Consider the following 16216-nt stretch of genomic DNA (forward strand, 5'->3'; position numbering starts at 1 on the left):
TGAGCACTTGACGCTACCTTGCTCCCGATCCTGTCGTTTACGTTCATCGAATGCCAGTTCAGTATCCTGTCACATAGATTTTAATGGCAGTTTCTCATCTGAACCACGGAAAGTTATTTGCATGACTATTTTTCTTTATTTTCCCATCTTCTGCATAAAAGATAAGTACTTTATTGTATACATTTGATATGTAGAGACCTCAAAGAGCCTTTGCTTATGTGGCTTATCACTAGAGATTAAAGCTGAGAAACTTATTAAACAGTTCATTATTAATTGATTGTAGAATAACCCTGATAAACTCATTGTATATTAGCATAAACAATGCAATTTTTATGGAAATTGACCGTTTTCCCAAGACAAAAAGCTATTTTCCAGTGTGAAGAGTGTCATTTTGTTACATTTTGAAAATTTTTACACTCTGCTTAGTAGAAGACAGCTGGATTCTTGTGTCGCCCTCTGCATCAAGTCTTTTGTGTGTTGTTTTCTTGAAGTCTATGAAGAGAATGACATTGCCCATCAGAACAAGAACCAGTTTCCCCCCAGTCAGTCCCTCCCATCAGGAAGCTTCCATAAGCCTCTTATCCTTCTCCATCAGAGGGCAGACAGACTGAAAACCACAGTCACAGAAAACTAACCAATCTAATCACATGGACCACAGCCTTGTCTAACTCAATGAAACTATGAGCCATGCCATGTAGGGCTACCCAAGATGAATGGGTCATGGTGGAGAGTTCTGACAAAATGTGGTCCACTGGAGAAGGCAATGGAAACCACTTCAGTATTCTTGCCTTGAGAACCCCATGAACAGTATGAAAAGGCAAAAAGATAGGACACTGAAATATGAACTCCCCAGGTCGGTAGGTGCCTAGTATGCTACTGGACGGCCTCACCAACTCGATGGGCATGAGCTTGAGTAAACTCTGGGAGTTGGTGATGGACAGGGAGGCCTGGCGTGCTGCAGTCCATGGGATCGCAAAGAGTCAGACACAGCTGAGTGACTGAACTGAACTGATGAAGAGAATACAACCTCACACAGATAGTTGGGGAATGGAGGACCTCATGGACCCTTCAGGAGTCTCAGGGACTCCCAGGGGTCCAGGTCAGTGTAAGCACCACTACCTTAGGGCAATTAGGACTTAATTCTTCACTGAACCCCAGTTGAGAAAACCCAAAAGGTTTAGGACGACAAACAGCATAACTCTAAACTAGTAAATGAAATGGAAAATACAGGGAATTTTACTGCCACGTGCCTCTGGTCTTTTTTTTTCTTCCTAATCTTGCAGTCTTACTGTCTCACCTGTCACCTTTAATGCCATTACTGAAGGAAGGTACCTTGAAGAATATTCAGTCTCACAGACTGGATTCTCAAGAATGCTGAGCGAATTTCTGAAGGCTGTTGTGAGACCTAGGTTTCCTCATGTTTCCTATGTGCCACACAGTCATCCCAAAATGGGAAACCCTAAATCTGTCTTGCTCTGTTCCAGAATCATACATGGGACTCTGTGTTTTTATGCTTTCTTGTTTCCTCTTTCTGCAGTGCAAATTTATGCATTCACCATTTCTTAGTGTTTCCCCCACCCCCAACCTGTAGCATCTCATAACTTTCAGGATTTATGTTCCGTCAAGCAACGAGACTTCAAAACTGCATAGAAAAAAGAAAGTAAAATATGAAAACTCCCTTCTTTCCTAGAGATTTTAATTAATGATCTCTAACCAAAAGGAAATTTTTCTGCTTCTGTATTAATAGTTTCTCTTCTTTTCCAGAAGTGATTGTTTTACAGAAACCAGTTGGCTTCCTTAGCTAATAAAACATTTTTGTGCAACCCAAATCCTTCACTGTAGTGTGAACTAAACTATTTACTATTCTTTAATATGTTTTTCATACATTGTGCCTTGCATAAATGCTTTGCTTGAGGTCACTCTACATTAATGTCTCCCTCCCACCTGTGTCTCCCGTTTTTCTTACATGACAGTGTTAAAAGAATCTGAAGTCAGCACTTACATCCTCTTAAGTCTTTTTGCAAAGTAAATATGCTTAGATTTGTTAAAGCATCCAACATCTCTTCTTTCCTAGATCTTTGCAACCTTTGTTTTTCTTCTCAGAATCTTCTTAAGTTTCTATATGAAATTCCCTTAAAAACCCTAGAATTAAATAGTCCTGGTTGACTTTTTCTCCATCCTTGCTGTTGACACTAAGACAGCCTAAAAATTACTGTGATGCTTGTTAATCCTGCCGTCATCCAAACCAGTAGTCTTCCTCTTGCATGTAAACTTCAGAATCTTTTTCCTTGATAACAGCAGTCCTTGATCATAGGTCTAGATTTTTAAGTTGAGTAAAGTACCTGAGATTCCATGTTTGGGCCCTGGACAGCTCAGTTGGCTACTTAGAAATCCTTTTTTCTTTTTGGCTCTCAGCTGTGTTCCATGTAACTAGAGTTGTAAGATAAATGACTAACAGTGAAACTAAAAGGTATTACTGTAGTATTGATTCTCACAAATTTTAATTTTCTAACTTTATTGGCTGTTTGGGATCATTCAAGGTGACGTATTTGAGTGTCTGCTATAAGTAAACTTCAGTATTCTGAATTGGGCTATCCCTCAAGGACATCTAAGGAGGAGAAAAAGATAAGCATGTGAGTAGTGTGTTCATTCTATCTAATCAATAGTATTAGACCCAAATGATCACATGAAGTTGCTTTTGGATTTGTGAGGGGAAAAGGCTAAGTATAGGTTCTGGTGGACAAGCTTGCTAGCTTGTGAGAGGATTATGGAGCTTGAACTGGTCCTCAGAGGGAATAGATATTGGGGAAGTAGAAAGAGGAGAAAAATTTTCAGACAGAGTTAAAACAGAGGCACAGAAGCAGGAATATTCAGAATATGGATAGAATACCAGTAGGAAAAAAAATGGCTGTAAGACTTTTATTGAATAATAATATAAAACTCTAGAGAAACAAATAGAAATCAGATGCCCAAGAGGTTAGGATTTACATTCAGGGTAAAGATTTTTGAATAATACTAGCTTGATGCGTGTAGAGTTGTATATTAATGGAGGTAACAGAAGAGGAGGAGGTTTTGATTTGCATTTCTCTGATAATGAGTGATGTTGAGCATCTTTTCATGTGTTTGTTAGCCATCTGTATGTCTTCTTTGGAGAAATGTCTATTTAGTTCTTTGGCCCATTTTTTGATTGGGTCATTTATTTTTCTGGAGTTGAGCTGTAGGAGTTGCTTGTATATTTTTGAGATTAGTTGTTTGTCAGTTGCTTCATTTGCTATTATTTTCTCCCATTCTGAAGGCTGTCTTTTCACCTTGCTAAACTGGAGCCTTTTATACAGAGTGAAGTAAGCCAGAAGGAAAAACACCAATACAGTATACTAACGCATATATATGGAATTTAGAAAGATGGTAACAATAACCCTGTGTACGAGACAGCAAAAGAGACACTGATGTATAGAACAGTCTTATGGACTCTGTGGGAGAGGGAGAGGGTGGGAAGATTTGGGAGAATGGCATTGAAACATGTAAAATATCATGCATGAAACTAGATGCCAGTCCAGGTTCGATGCAGGATACTGGATGCTTGGGGCTAGTGCACTGGGCCGACCCAGAGGGATGGTATGGGGAGGGAGGAGGGAGGAGGGTTCAGGATGGGGAACACATGTATACCTGTGGCGGATTCATTTTGATATTTGGCAAAACTAATACAATTATGTAAAGTTTAAAAATAAAATTTAAAAAATAATTAATTAAAAGAAAAAGAAGAGGAGGAGGAGTTAAATTACCAAATGGGTTACTACAAAAATTGTTATCAATGGAAAGGCACATAGAGAAGCCAATTTGGGGGAATCTTTATATCCTTAGCTGCTATTAGGAGTCCCTTTCTACAAATAATGCTATATCTTGTTCAGTTTCAAACTTCTAAAATCTCTTTAAGCCACCATCTTATAGTGAAGAGGATGAAAAATATCTATATATCATAAATTGATTTTCTTTTCACTTAAAACATATCAGTTGATCATAGTTCGAACAGGTTTATATTAAAGTGTTTTTTAAAGACTAGATTATTTTGCTTCAGTATGATCAAGATAATTAACTATTGGGCTAGCTTTCTGCAATTAGTTGTTTAGTAGGCCAGAGTATGGAATGTTGTTCCTACAAGTCAGGTCTCAAAAAACTTCTGAATACTGATCTTTGCTTATTACAAAGTAATCATAGATTTTAAGATGCATAGCTGTGCTCATAACAATCACTTGGAATGTTGTCGTTTTTTTGCTTGAATTTTTGTTTGATTTTGTAATTATGGCAAGATCCAGATTCAGTGGATTTAGTATAAAGTGATGCATAATATACATTATTTCCATATTGCAACATGTTTGTTCTTTGTAAAACAATTCAGGAGGAATGGGAATGATATATAGATATGTGCTTTTCCTAAGTTTGTTTCCGTTTTACTATTTCTTATTTGAACTATAAACCCTGAAGTTTTAGATCTCAGAATAGTTCTTCTGTATGGTCTGTAGCAATGCACAGTTAACCCTTGAACAGTGTGGGGTTAGGGTTGACAACCCTCCACGGTCAAAAATCTGGATATATAGTTGGCCCTTCTCCATGGTTCTTCCTATCCCTGGTTCTTCCATGTCTGTGGATTTAACCAACCTCAGACTATTCCACATATAAGTGGACCCACACAGTTCAAAACCATGCTGTTCAGGGGTCAACTATATTCATTTTAATTCATCCCACAAAAGATCCCACCAAGATCAGTTTAAAGAACTTTTACGTTTGCTCTTTGTATAGACTTGGGAGATAGAAGAGCTCTAAACGTGATTTTTGTCTTGAACACATAAAATACTTACCTTTTTTGTATTGTTTACCACATAATCCTTCCTTGGTATATATCATTCACAGTGAAGTAAATCTGTTAAAAATCTAGTCCTTAGTTTTCCCATGCTAAGCAGTTAAAGAGGAAATTCCCATAAGGTTTGCCTTTTGAACTTGGATTTGAGAGAATTTTTTTTGAAAGCTGTGTCCCAATAAATTATGTAAAAATAATTATAAGTAGTTTCATACTTCCAGCTAGTATCTAGTGTTTTAACCTCAAACTCTGTGAAATGAGCTGGCTCTTTTTACAGCCCTTTGATGTGATGGCTTTCTCAGTATCTAATTTATCACAAGACATAGTGCCAGAATTACTTTCAAGTTACCAAAAGAAGGTCTCATTCTTTAGTTTCCACTGGGAGGAGTTCTTTTTTACTGCATCTTAGTATGTCAAGACCTACTGATGTCCACTCATTTAGGTGGACATCAGTATGGATGTGACAGCAGGATAGAGTGATAATCGTTTGGTGCATTTGCCTGAGACATTAGAATTCAGCTTTCTCTGCATGTCTGGTGTGTGCCAGACCCAGTGCTAGGCCCTGGGAGGATAGGAAGAACCACAGTAACAGCACTTGAGTATTACTACTAGAACAGGGCAGAACCTGAGCTGTCTGTGTGCATTCTGAGGGTGGGAAGGACTAAATATTTACGCTGGAAGATCAGAACTCAGAATGCAAGGAGTTAGTAGATTTTTAATTAAAAAATTATGTAAACAGGCTTTGTTGTGTACTTAATTTACATGCCATTTTTTTCTCAAAGGTTGAAATGATTAAAAATGAAAAATTATTTTCGATAAGAACTGCCTCAGTTTTAAACCCAGAGGCAAAAGGCATATCCCACACCAGCCTCTTAAAGAGCAGAACACTAGTGCCACTAGTAGCGGAGAGAGATTAACTGTATCTCTGAGGTCTGTTTTCACAAGTGGGTGTTAAGATGACTTTCGTGTCCTCTTGCCTTTTGACAAGCATTATATATCAAATACAGAGAAAATTGATTAAGTGTAGAGAAAAGAATTTCATAAATTCAGAGCCATTTTCTGTTTTTCATAATAAAATGATTGCTCAAAGAATTCCATCTGATCATTGTTGAAAGCTCACTGCAGTTTATGATATAACTGATAAAATCTGCATCCTTGGCCTTCCAACAACCTTTACACCAGCAGATGGTGGGCGTAAAGATGTCATTCATCATTTATTTACAATGGACTTTATTTATTCTAGTGTCAACAGCTGCCCCAGGGAGTGGGTTATTGAATTCAAATGTGAGGCTCTGGGTTATTTGCTTCCTTTCAAATTTGTCTTCAGAGCTTAGTTGCTAGGAGTCCATTCTGTGTTCTAATAATGATTCCTGTATTGTGAAGCCATTCAGTAAATTGGGTTGTCAGGGATTGCCAAAAAAGGTTTCGAGGTCTTGTTTTGGGGGGTGGGGGGGTGTGGATTGCGTGTGCGTCTGGTTGACTTGAGCAGTAGTGGTATTAATGTGACTTTTTCCTAAGACTGGTGAAGTTAGGATTTCTTCTTTTCCTTAATGTACTCATTCTCTCCCTGTCCATATATTCCACATATGAATAATAAGAAAACGTAGAGAGGACTGCTTATTAAAGGGAACTCTCAACCTTTTCTTCTCTCCTCACAGGCAGGGCAAGAGTCCTTCCGTTCCATCACACGGTCATATTACAGAGGAGCAGCAGGGGCTTTGCTAGTGTATGATATTACAAGGTGAGAACTTGCAGATTGTTTGGCTCAGTGGTCAATGCAGAGAATTTTTCTAAGTATCAGTAGTAAAAGTATAACTTTGCCTTTATGTCCTGACTGCTTGCCTTTAAAACCTGTGTATCTTGAATTAAATTTAAATTTCCTACAGAAATCTGTAACTGAGTTTCTCTCTTATATAAATAAGCATCCCAAGTTGATCAGTTTGGTTGGTAATGATATTTATACATTGGAATTTCCTTAAGTGAGGTTACATTTAATTCTTAAACTGAACTATAGTCATTGAGCTGTGACTCCAGATATTGTACTTAAAATCTGTTTCTTGTTTCATTGCATATGGCTAAAAATAATCTTTAATGGAATGTATACTGTTCATTGTACAGCACTAGGGAAAATACTTTGAAAATAGTCATCGGATTATCACTTATGTTTAGGAGAGACACATTCAACCACTTGACAACCTGGTTAGAAGATGCCCGCCAGCATTCCAATTCCAACATGGTCATTATGCTTATTGGAAATAAAAGGTAAAAAGACTATATCTTTAAATCTTTATTGCATAATTGTGAAGACTGGATAGCTGTTTATGTGGTAACTGTTAAAGTGCCTGTCTTGTACATTGTCCAAAATGTAAGTTATTGATTTCTTAAATTATGAAATTTTTAGATTATTAAGAGGTTTCTTTTGGTTTTTAAAATACAGATCATAAGCTTTATTGGAATTTATTATTATTTGAAATAGTTTTTGTTGGAAGCTGTATTTTAAAGAATATTTTTATGGCATTTTATCTGATTGAAAGTGAAAGTGAATCCACTCAGTTGTGCCCGACTCTTTGCAACACCATGGACTGTAGCCTTTTACGCTTCTCTGTCCATGGATTTTCAGTCAAGAATACTGGAGTGGGTTGCCATTTCCTTCTCCAGGAGATCTTCCAGACCCAGGGATTGAACCTGGGTCTCCTGAATTGTAGGCAGATGCTTTACCGTCTGAGCCACCAGATCTGATAAGTAATTTAAAATAAAACCCACTGATTTGTTTGGTGGCTAGGTTCATTATTATCCAAAATACTTGGCAGTGGAAATAAGACTCTATGCAGAACCCAGAAAAACATTTTTCCCTTTTTCAATTATTTAATATGTATTATATGAATTAATGCAATACATGGATTAATCAGGTGTATTTCTACTTGAAGGCCGAAGCACTTTTATTAATAATATTGTTTAATAGATACCATATTTAGTACTTTTAAGCTTACCTCTAGGACTTACATATTAGTGTCATCTTAATATTGTTTTTACAATCTTATTTTACTTTATATTTCTAGATATTGTAATTGCAGTGAATGTCCTTGGGTTTATGTTTTAAATGATAGTATAATACATCAGAAAAGTTTCTTGACCATAGTTTCTATAAAGTTTAAGAGTATAGGAAAGTTTTCACTAATTTAGTAGAAAATTACAGTGGTAACAATTAAAACTAGTATTTTTAAATTGGCAGATACAGAATTCATTCATTCTTCAGGTTTATAAAATAGTATTAAAAGATAATATTTTAAGAAAAGTAAAAGCATGACTGTTATATGGTAATGAACACAACAAAGCTTTTATTTATTTCATCCATTAATGAGGGAACCAGTAAGATAATACAGTTGTTTCAAAAGAGAACTCAAAATACCACACGTTGATAATCAAATAAGGAATGCTGAAATGAATTTACAGATGGATACAAAACTGAACAAAATTCACAGACTGATAGCTGTATTCCACCAGGGCTCAGCTTGCATGTCCATGGACAAGAATTACTTGCATTAGTATCTGTTTTTCATAAGTTAGTTTCTCTTTACTATATCTACAATCCTTGAAAACTTGAGGGATGCAGTTAAAGCAGTGCTTAGAGGGAGATTATAACACAAAACACTTGTATTAGGGAAGAGTTTCAAATCAGAAACCTGAACTTTACCTTAAGATTAAAACTAGAAAGATAAGAGCAATTTAAGCCTAAGGTAAACAAAAATAAATAAGGAGGTTAATAAAAAGAAAACCAGTAAAACTAAAAGCTAGCTCTTGAGAAGACTGAGAAAAGAAGACATACATTATTAATATTGGGAATAAAAGAGTATCATCACCACAGATCCTTTAGATATTAAAGGGATAGTGAGAGAGTAGTGTAAACAAATGGACTGGGGAGATGTTGGTCAAAGGAGTGCAGACTTTTAGTTAGAAGATGAGTAAGTTCTGGGTTCCTCATGTACAGCACTGTGTACCAGGTGCTGTGAAAGGAGATCTTAAACATTCTTAGCATAAAATAAAATGATACATGATGTGATGGAAGTGTTAGCTGATGCTACAGTGGTAGTCATATTGTGTTATATAAATGCTTCAAATCAACACATTGTGTCCCTTAAACTTACAGTGTTATAAGTCAGCTGTGTCTCAAAAAATAAGTAATCCCTAAACAATTTAAAAAATATATTTTTTTCACAGCTGTTTGATTTCCCAGTTCTAACTGTAGTTACCATAGTCTTTGTAAACTTCCTCTATTAGGTGACTGCTTTCTTATCTGTAGAATCTTTTAGTCCAAAAAATAAATCTAAATAAATGGAGAGATATACCATGTTCATGGATTGGAAAATAAATATTTTTAAGATGTCAGCTTTTCCCAAATTGATCTGCAGATTCATTGTAATCCCAATCAAAATGCTTCAGTCTTTTTTAAGCAGGTAGAAATTGACAAGCTGATTTAAAAGATTTTTTGAAAATGTGAAGGTCATAGAATAGCTAATATTGGAGGATTTGCTGGTTTCAGTAAAGTGACTTCAAGATTTATTGTAAAACTACTGTAATAAGTCTGATATTGGCATAGATAGACATAGATCAGTGAAACAGAGTGAGAAATCAGAAGTCAATCTATATGTATGTAGTTTGTTTTTTGATAAAGATGCCATGGTTCAGTAGGGGAAGAGGTAATCTTTTCTTCAAATGGTGCTGGAACAATTGTATAGCCATGTGCAAAAAATTAACCTTGATCCTTACCTCACACCATATACAAAAATTAACTGGAAATGGATTATAGACCTCAATGTAAGAGCTAAAGGTATTAAAAAAAAAAAAACTCTAGAAGAAAGCATAGAAATTTTAGGGATTCTGATTTTGTCAAACATTACTTACATAGAGAATGATCAACTTAACAAGTATTGTCAAGGATTTAGAGGAAATTGAAACTCTCTTACTGCTGGTGGGAAAATAAAATCATACAATGATTTTGCAAAACAATTTAGGAGTTTCTTTAGAAAATAAACACACATTTGTTATACCACTTAGCCATTTCACTTTTAAGTATTTACCCGAGAAAAAAGATGAAAAAGGAGACATGTTGTTCCATTTATATAAAACCCTAGCAGATGCAGACTATTCTTTAGTAGCAGAAAGCAGATCATTAGTTGCTTAGGGCACAGGGGAAGGAAAAGGTGAATTACAGTGGGGAATGGTGGCTTCACAGGGTATACACATATCAAACTCATCAAGTTTTCTATTAAATGTGTGTTTTTTTAATGTTAGTTATATTGCTATAAAGCTGTTTTTAAAAAAGTAACATAACAAGTAAATATTATACTGAGTAGATTAAATTTTTTTAGTGTTATTTTAATTGAGGTTTGCTGTTAAGAGAACATACAGTTGTCCCTCCATATCCATGGGGGATTGATTCTGTCATTCCCCTCAAATATCAAAATTCTTTTAAGATTAAGGCTATTGGAGGGAAGCTTTGGTCTTTGTATTCAGTAATATGGAAGTATTCATACTACCATTCAGTGGTGATGTGTGAAATAATAAGAGGAGAATATTTGAGGAACAAAGAAAATTTTCACACTTTTATCTTACCAGTGTTTTTCTTGTGTCTAAAACGAGACTGGGGCAGCTTGTTGTTTAGTTAGTAAGTCATGTCCGACTCTCTTGGGACCCCATGGACTATAGCCCACCAGGCTCCTCTGTCCATGGGATTTGCCAGGCAAGAACACTGGAGTGGGTTGCTATTTCCTTCTCCAGAGGATCTTCCCAACCCAGGGAGCGAACCCTGCATTGGCAGGCCAGCTTTTTACCACTGAGCCACCGGGGAAGCCACTTAGGTGGCTTAAATTTGGTTGCTGCCTGTAGTTGAGTTGTGAAAAGCAAGAGCAAAATATAGTGTATACCAAACATGTTTCTAATGATTGTAGAAGGGTAGTTCTTTAGGATACACTAGCTGTGGAAAGACATTTTAGGGAAGAAACTAAGAAAAAAAAAAGTATGACATTTAAAGAGTGAATGGGCAATGAACAGAGATAAATGGGATTATTATCAGATAAGGGGAATTGGGGTAAACCTGGAGACAGAGAGTAAGCCATTTTTGAGTTAGGTGAATTAAGCTGTAGGGAGCCAGTGGAACCATTTGAGAAAGATAGTGACCTAGTCAGAATGACAGATGACATAGATTTTTCTTAACTGTGGCATTTGACATTGATTATACAAGAAATTAGAAAGCAGAGTATAAAGATGAAAGTTTTTAATAGTTAAAGGATTAGAATACCCTAAACAAGAAAGCATAAATTAAGAAAATGGTTTAGGAAACAAAGATACTTAAGTAGTAAAAGTGATTTGAGTGGGTTTAATGGGATGAAAAGTCGAAGACAACAAGATGATTTTATGCCTGGAAAACTGAAGAAATGAGTGCTAAAACAGAACTGAACACTGAAGTGCCACTTTCTTTCGTTCCAACAACCTCTTATATGTACACATCCTTAACCCTCTGCTAATATAACATTTGTAAATGTAGACATCATCAGAGATACTGGTAGGGAAAACTTGTGAGTAACTTGAAATATCCCCAAATAAGGGATTATTTAAATGAAACGTGGCATATACAAACATTCAGAAACGTAAGATCATGGCATCCGGTCCCATCACTTCATGGCAAATAGATGGGGAAACAGTGGCTGACTTTATTTTTCTGGGCTCCAAAATCACTGCAGATGGTGATTGCAGCCATGAAATTAAAAGACGCTTACTCCTTGGAAGGAAAGTTATGACCAACCTCGACAACATATTAAAAAGCAGAGACATTACTTTGCCAACAAAGGTCCATCTAGTCAAGGCTATGGTTTTTCCAGTGGTCATGTATGGATGTGAGAGTTGGACTATAAAGAAAGCTGATCACCGAAGAATTGATGCTTTTGAACTGTGGTGTTGGAAAAGACTCTTGAGAGTCCCTTTTGATCCCACCAGTCCATCCTAAAGGAGATCAGTCTTGGATGTTCATTGGAAGGACTGATGTTGAAGCTGAAACTCCAATACCTTGGCCACCTGAAGCGAAGAGCTGACTCATTGGAAAAGACCCCGATGCTGGGAAAGATTGAGGGCAGGAGGAGAAGGGGACGACAGAGGATGAGATGGCTGGATGGCATCACCGACTTAATGGACATGGGTTTGGGGGGACTCTGGGAGTTGGTGATGGACAGGGAGGCCTGGCGTGCTGCGGTTCATGAGATCGCACGAGTAGGACACGACTGAGCAACTGAACTGAACTGATACACATAAAATGGGATGAAGGGCAGTTAAGGAAAAGTATTTGCTTGAAGATTTTGTGTAATTTAAGGCTAATTTCAGATAACAAGAGTCTTAAGGATGATTGTCAGATAAGGGAGCTGAATTTCAGTAGCACATTGCCGTATCACTGTTGAGGGTGTACCCCAACCGTTATTTTTTATTCCTGCTAGAATATAAGCTCCATGAGGTGGCCGGGGTGGGTGGGGGGGAAGTGTTTTATGTCTGATTTGATGAGTGGTCTGTCCCCATATCCTGGAAATGGCTTCGCACACAGGAGGGCCCCAGATTTCAGTTAGATAGATTATCTTCATCCAGTTATTCAGACTGAGTTTAATTTTTTTTTTAACAATAAACATACTTGAAGAAGAGACAGCTACTTTTTACCCTGCCTTAAATATAATACAATTCCAGTATGATAAAAATGAATACCGTACTTTTGTCCAAAATTTCTAAATTAGACTTCTATTTTTCTCTCTCTTCTTTCATTAACAGTTTTATTGGGAATTAAACCAACTAGGATAAATAATTAATGTTTCAGTAATACTTTGAATTTTATCAGTCAACTTTCTGTAGTTTCTGAGGATTGTGTGACTAATTTTTAATCATATTCAGACTCTGAGTCTGGCTGAAGGATGAGGAGTCTAGTGTAATTTTGCTCTCTCATTATGTTGAGTAAGACAGTTCCCTTCTTTCGGAACCTGCTGTACTCAAAGGTGGGATTTGAGGCTTGATGTTCCCTTTGAGTTTCTCTGGTTTTAGCATTCTAGGACTCTAACTTAGAATCTTTCTGCTTGGATTGTTAGTTCTTTGAAGCTCAGCAGTGTGCACTTTGACTTTCATAATATGAAGGATAATGCAGTTGATTATTAATGTGTGGAAAAATTAATTGGAAAAATGGTCAGCATAACTTTGAGTCTAATTGTACTGTGATGGTTGATAACTGAGCCCTTTCTTTCCCATGTTCAGTGATTTAGAATCTAGAAGAGAAGTAAAAAAAGAAGAAGGTGAAGCTTTTGCACGAGAACACGGACTTATCTTCATGGAAACTTCTGCTAAGACTGCTTCTAATGTAGAAGAGGTAAATAAAAGGCCTTTTAAAAATGTTTATCATTCTACATAATAGCAATCATTTGTTAATCATTTGTTGGTTATACCCCATAAGCTTTTTACACACAGATAGTTGTTGAAAGTAGAAAATTTCTTTCCTTTGAAATACCTTGTAACATTCATGTTATATCAGATTCTTAAATTATATTCTGACCCTTCTCTTGAAGTCAGAATGATTTAACAGATATATACTTTGTATATACTTTCCCTAAAATCTTCTTTAATGTGGCTGAAGAGGGAAAAAAAAGAACAGTAATGAAATTTGGAAGTGTTTCAAGACACTAAACATTTGTAGCTGTTTGCATCCACTTCCGCTTAAATAGAGGAAGCATTATTGCTATGTAACATTATATACAACATGGGAATTCTGCCATATTTAATAACTAAGATTTGTGGTATCTCAATTATTTCTGTTGTCAGCCTGAACTGTGGAAGTTTTCTGAACACACCATATTTTTCTGTGCTTTGTGTATGTGGGATATGGCATTTATTTACTACACATGCAGGAGTAGGCAGTTAATCCTCTCTAAGGTAAATGTATGACTACACTCTAGTTCATAAAAAGGAGAAATGAGACTTAAGAAAATATGTAGTTTGTACAGAGTAATGCTGCAGTTTCCGCCTTCTGCATAAGAATTTTAAAAGCAGCTGCAGAAAGGGATTCTGCAAATGATTGGAGAAGCACTTGCTTTAAGGATAGGGGTCCTAGGCCACAGCTAGCACTGTGCCTTCCACATAGTAAACAGTGAGTACATATTGATTAGGAATAATACTCGTCTAATTACCTGTTGAACTCGGAAGTTGACCATAGTAGTTCAGCAGCATTGGTATTTTCACTGAAGAATTCTTGGGTAAGATATCCTGTTCATCTCCACTTAGTGAGGTGCTCTGTGATTGTCCTTAATATGTTTCTTACAGGCTCCAGCTAATGCTTTACCTGTGTTACCAATTAATTGCAACTTGAAGACATATGAAAATGTTTTACTTTACACAGCAAACCCAGAGAGAAATCCATTCTGTCCTCTTGTTTAACTTAAAATAGACAGAAAGTTGCCTGTTTCAGTGATGCATTCCTTTCCTAGAGGTGTTGGATTTGAAACTGAAGGGGTTAGTGTGTTGTGGTGGTTTCAAGATATATGAAACATGTCCTTATTGATTATTAACAGTGTATTTTCTGTTGATTTTGAGAACCTTAAAACCAGAACTATCTGTATTTTATGAAAGAGCTGTCCTATGAAGTCAAATGACAAGACAGCCACTACCGGAAAGTAATTCTGAATTTCTCGTTTTAACTCTGAAGCCTTTGTGTTCATTTTCTTATTTTTAACAAGTCACAGTAGGTATTTATTTATAAGTAAAAAATTACTGTTCATTTGACTGAACATTTAAATGAAGTATATTTCATTAATGTTTTGGCAGCATTATTACAAAAATTCTGTATCTGTGGTTAATAATGAAAATAATTGTTTAAATTTGATCAGGGCAGGAATTGTCCATACTCTTGAGAGAACAGCACTTTTCTTAATCACGTAAATTAATTTGCCTCTCAGAAGCGAAGGATATTAAGAGATAATCTTTTTAAATTCCATTTTTAAAGGATTCATAGATAAGCATTGCATAATATAACATGTGAGATCTTATCTAAAAGCTAAAAATGTTTCATGACAAAATAAGAAGATGGAAGTCCATTCTATGATCCAAAGGAAATCAAACTTGAATCTGTACACAACTTAGAAACTAATTGAACATGGAAATAATAACCAAAGGACTCCTGCATCTGGGAACATGGAGTAGACTGACTTCCCACCTGCTTTTCCTAATGAGTACGACTAAAACTCTGAGCATTATATGTAAAACAATTATAAGAAGACAGAAGGGTGGCAAGAAGAAGGCCAACCAGCTAGAGACCCTGGGATCTGAGGAATGATGCAGCAGGGGTTCCCTTGGTTTATTTTTGCCTCATATACCTCAGATTGGGTTCGAGAGTAAGTGGCAATCCAGAAAGTTGTGTTGTTTTTCTGTTTTGTTCCTTCCAGAAGATGTAAGTACATGGCATAAAGGCATACAGCTCACAAAGGGAGGAATAAGTTGTTTATATTTGTGGATGATATGATTATCTCTGTAGAAATCCCAGGAATTTGTTCTTGTTCAGTCTCTCAGTCGTGTCCGATTCTTTGTGACCCCCTGGACTGCAGCATGCCAGGTTCCCTTGTCCTTCACTATCTCCCTGAATTTGCTCAGACTCATGTCCCTTTTTTCATTGATGCCATCCAACTATCTCCTGCTCATCCCCTTCTCCTGCCTTCACCTGTCCATTGTTACATGTCTGGTTCTAACTGTTGTTTCTTGACCTGCATACAGGTTTCTCAGGAAGCAGGTAAGATGGTCTGGTATTCCTGTCTCTTTAGGAGTTTTCCACAGTCAGAGGCTTTAGCATAGTCAGTGAAGCAGAAGTACGTGTTTGTCTGTAATTCCCTTGCTTTCTGTGATCCAACAGATGTTGGCAATTTGATCTCTGGTAGCTCTGGTTCCTCTGCTTTTTCTAAATCCAGCTTGTACATCTGGAAGTTCTCTGTTCATGTACTGTTGAAGTCTAGCTTGAAGGATTTTTAGCATTACCTTGCTAGCATGTAAAATGAATACACTTGGGTGGTAGTTTGAACATTCTTTGACATTGCCCTTCTTTGGGATTGGAATGAAAACTAACCTTTTCCAGTCCTCTGGCCAAGGGATTTACAAAATAAATTAGAGCTAGTAAGTTAGTTCAGCAAGTTCATGGTATACAAGTACTGCATCTCAAACTCTTTTGTTGACCATGATGGCCACTCCATTTCTTCTAAGGGATTCCTGCCCGCAGTAGTAGATATAATGGTCATCTGAGTTAAATTTACCCATTCCAGTCCATTTCAGTTCTCTGATTCCTAGAATGTCGACATTCAC

At 36.6% G+C, this 16216-nt stretch overlaps 1 protein-coding gene across 1 annotated transcript in view; it reads left to right on the forward strand.

Moving 5' to 3' along the window:
* RAB2A (RAB2A, member RAS oncogene family) overlaps nucleotides 1-16216 on the forward strand; it is a 60920-nt gene that overhangs the window by 25853 nt on the left and 18851 nt on the right. Inside the window, exons 4-6 of the mRNA XM_010838999.1 lie at nucleotides 6514-6596; nucleotides 7025-7117; nucleotides 13136-13247. Of these exons, the coding sequence (XP_010837301.1) occupies nucleotides 6514-6596; nucleotides 7025-7117; nucleotides 13136-13247 (288 nt within the window). The remainder of the gene's footprint in view (nucleotides 1-6513; nucleotides 6597-7024; nucleotides 7118-13135; nucleotides 13248-16216) is intronic.

This window comes from Bison bison, unplaced genomic scaffold (assembly GCF_000754665.1).
Source record: "Bison bison bison isolate TAMUID 2011002044 unplaced genomic scaffold, Bison_UMD1.0 scf7180017864108, whole genome shotgun sequence".
Taxonomy (NCBI): domain Eukaryota; kingdom Metazoa; phylum Chordata; class Mammalia; order Artiodactyla; family Bovidae; genus Bison; species Bison bison.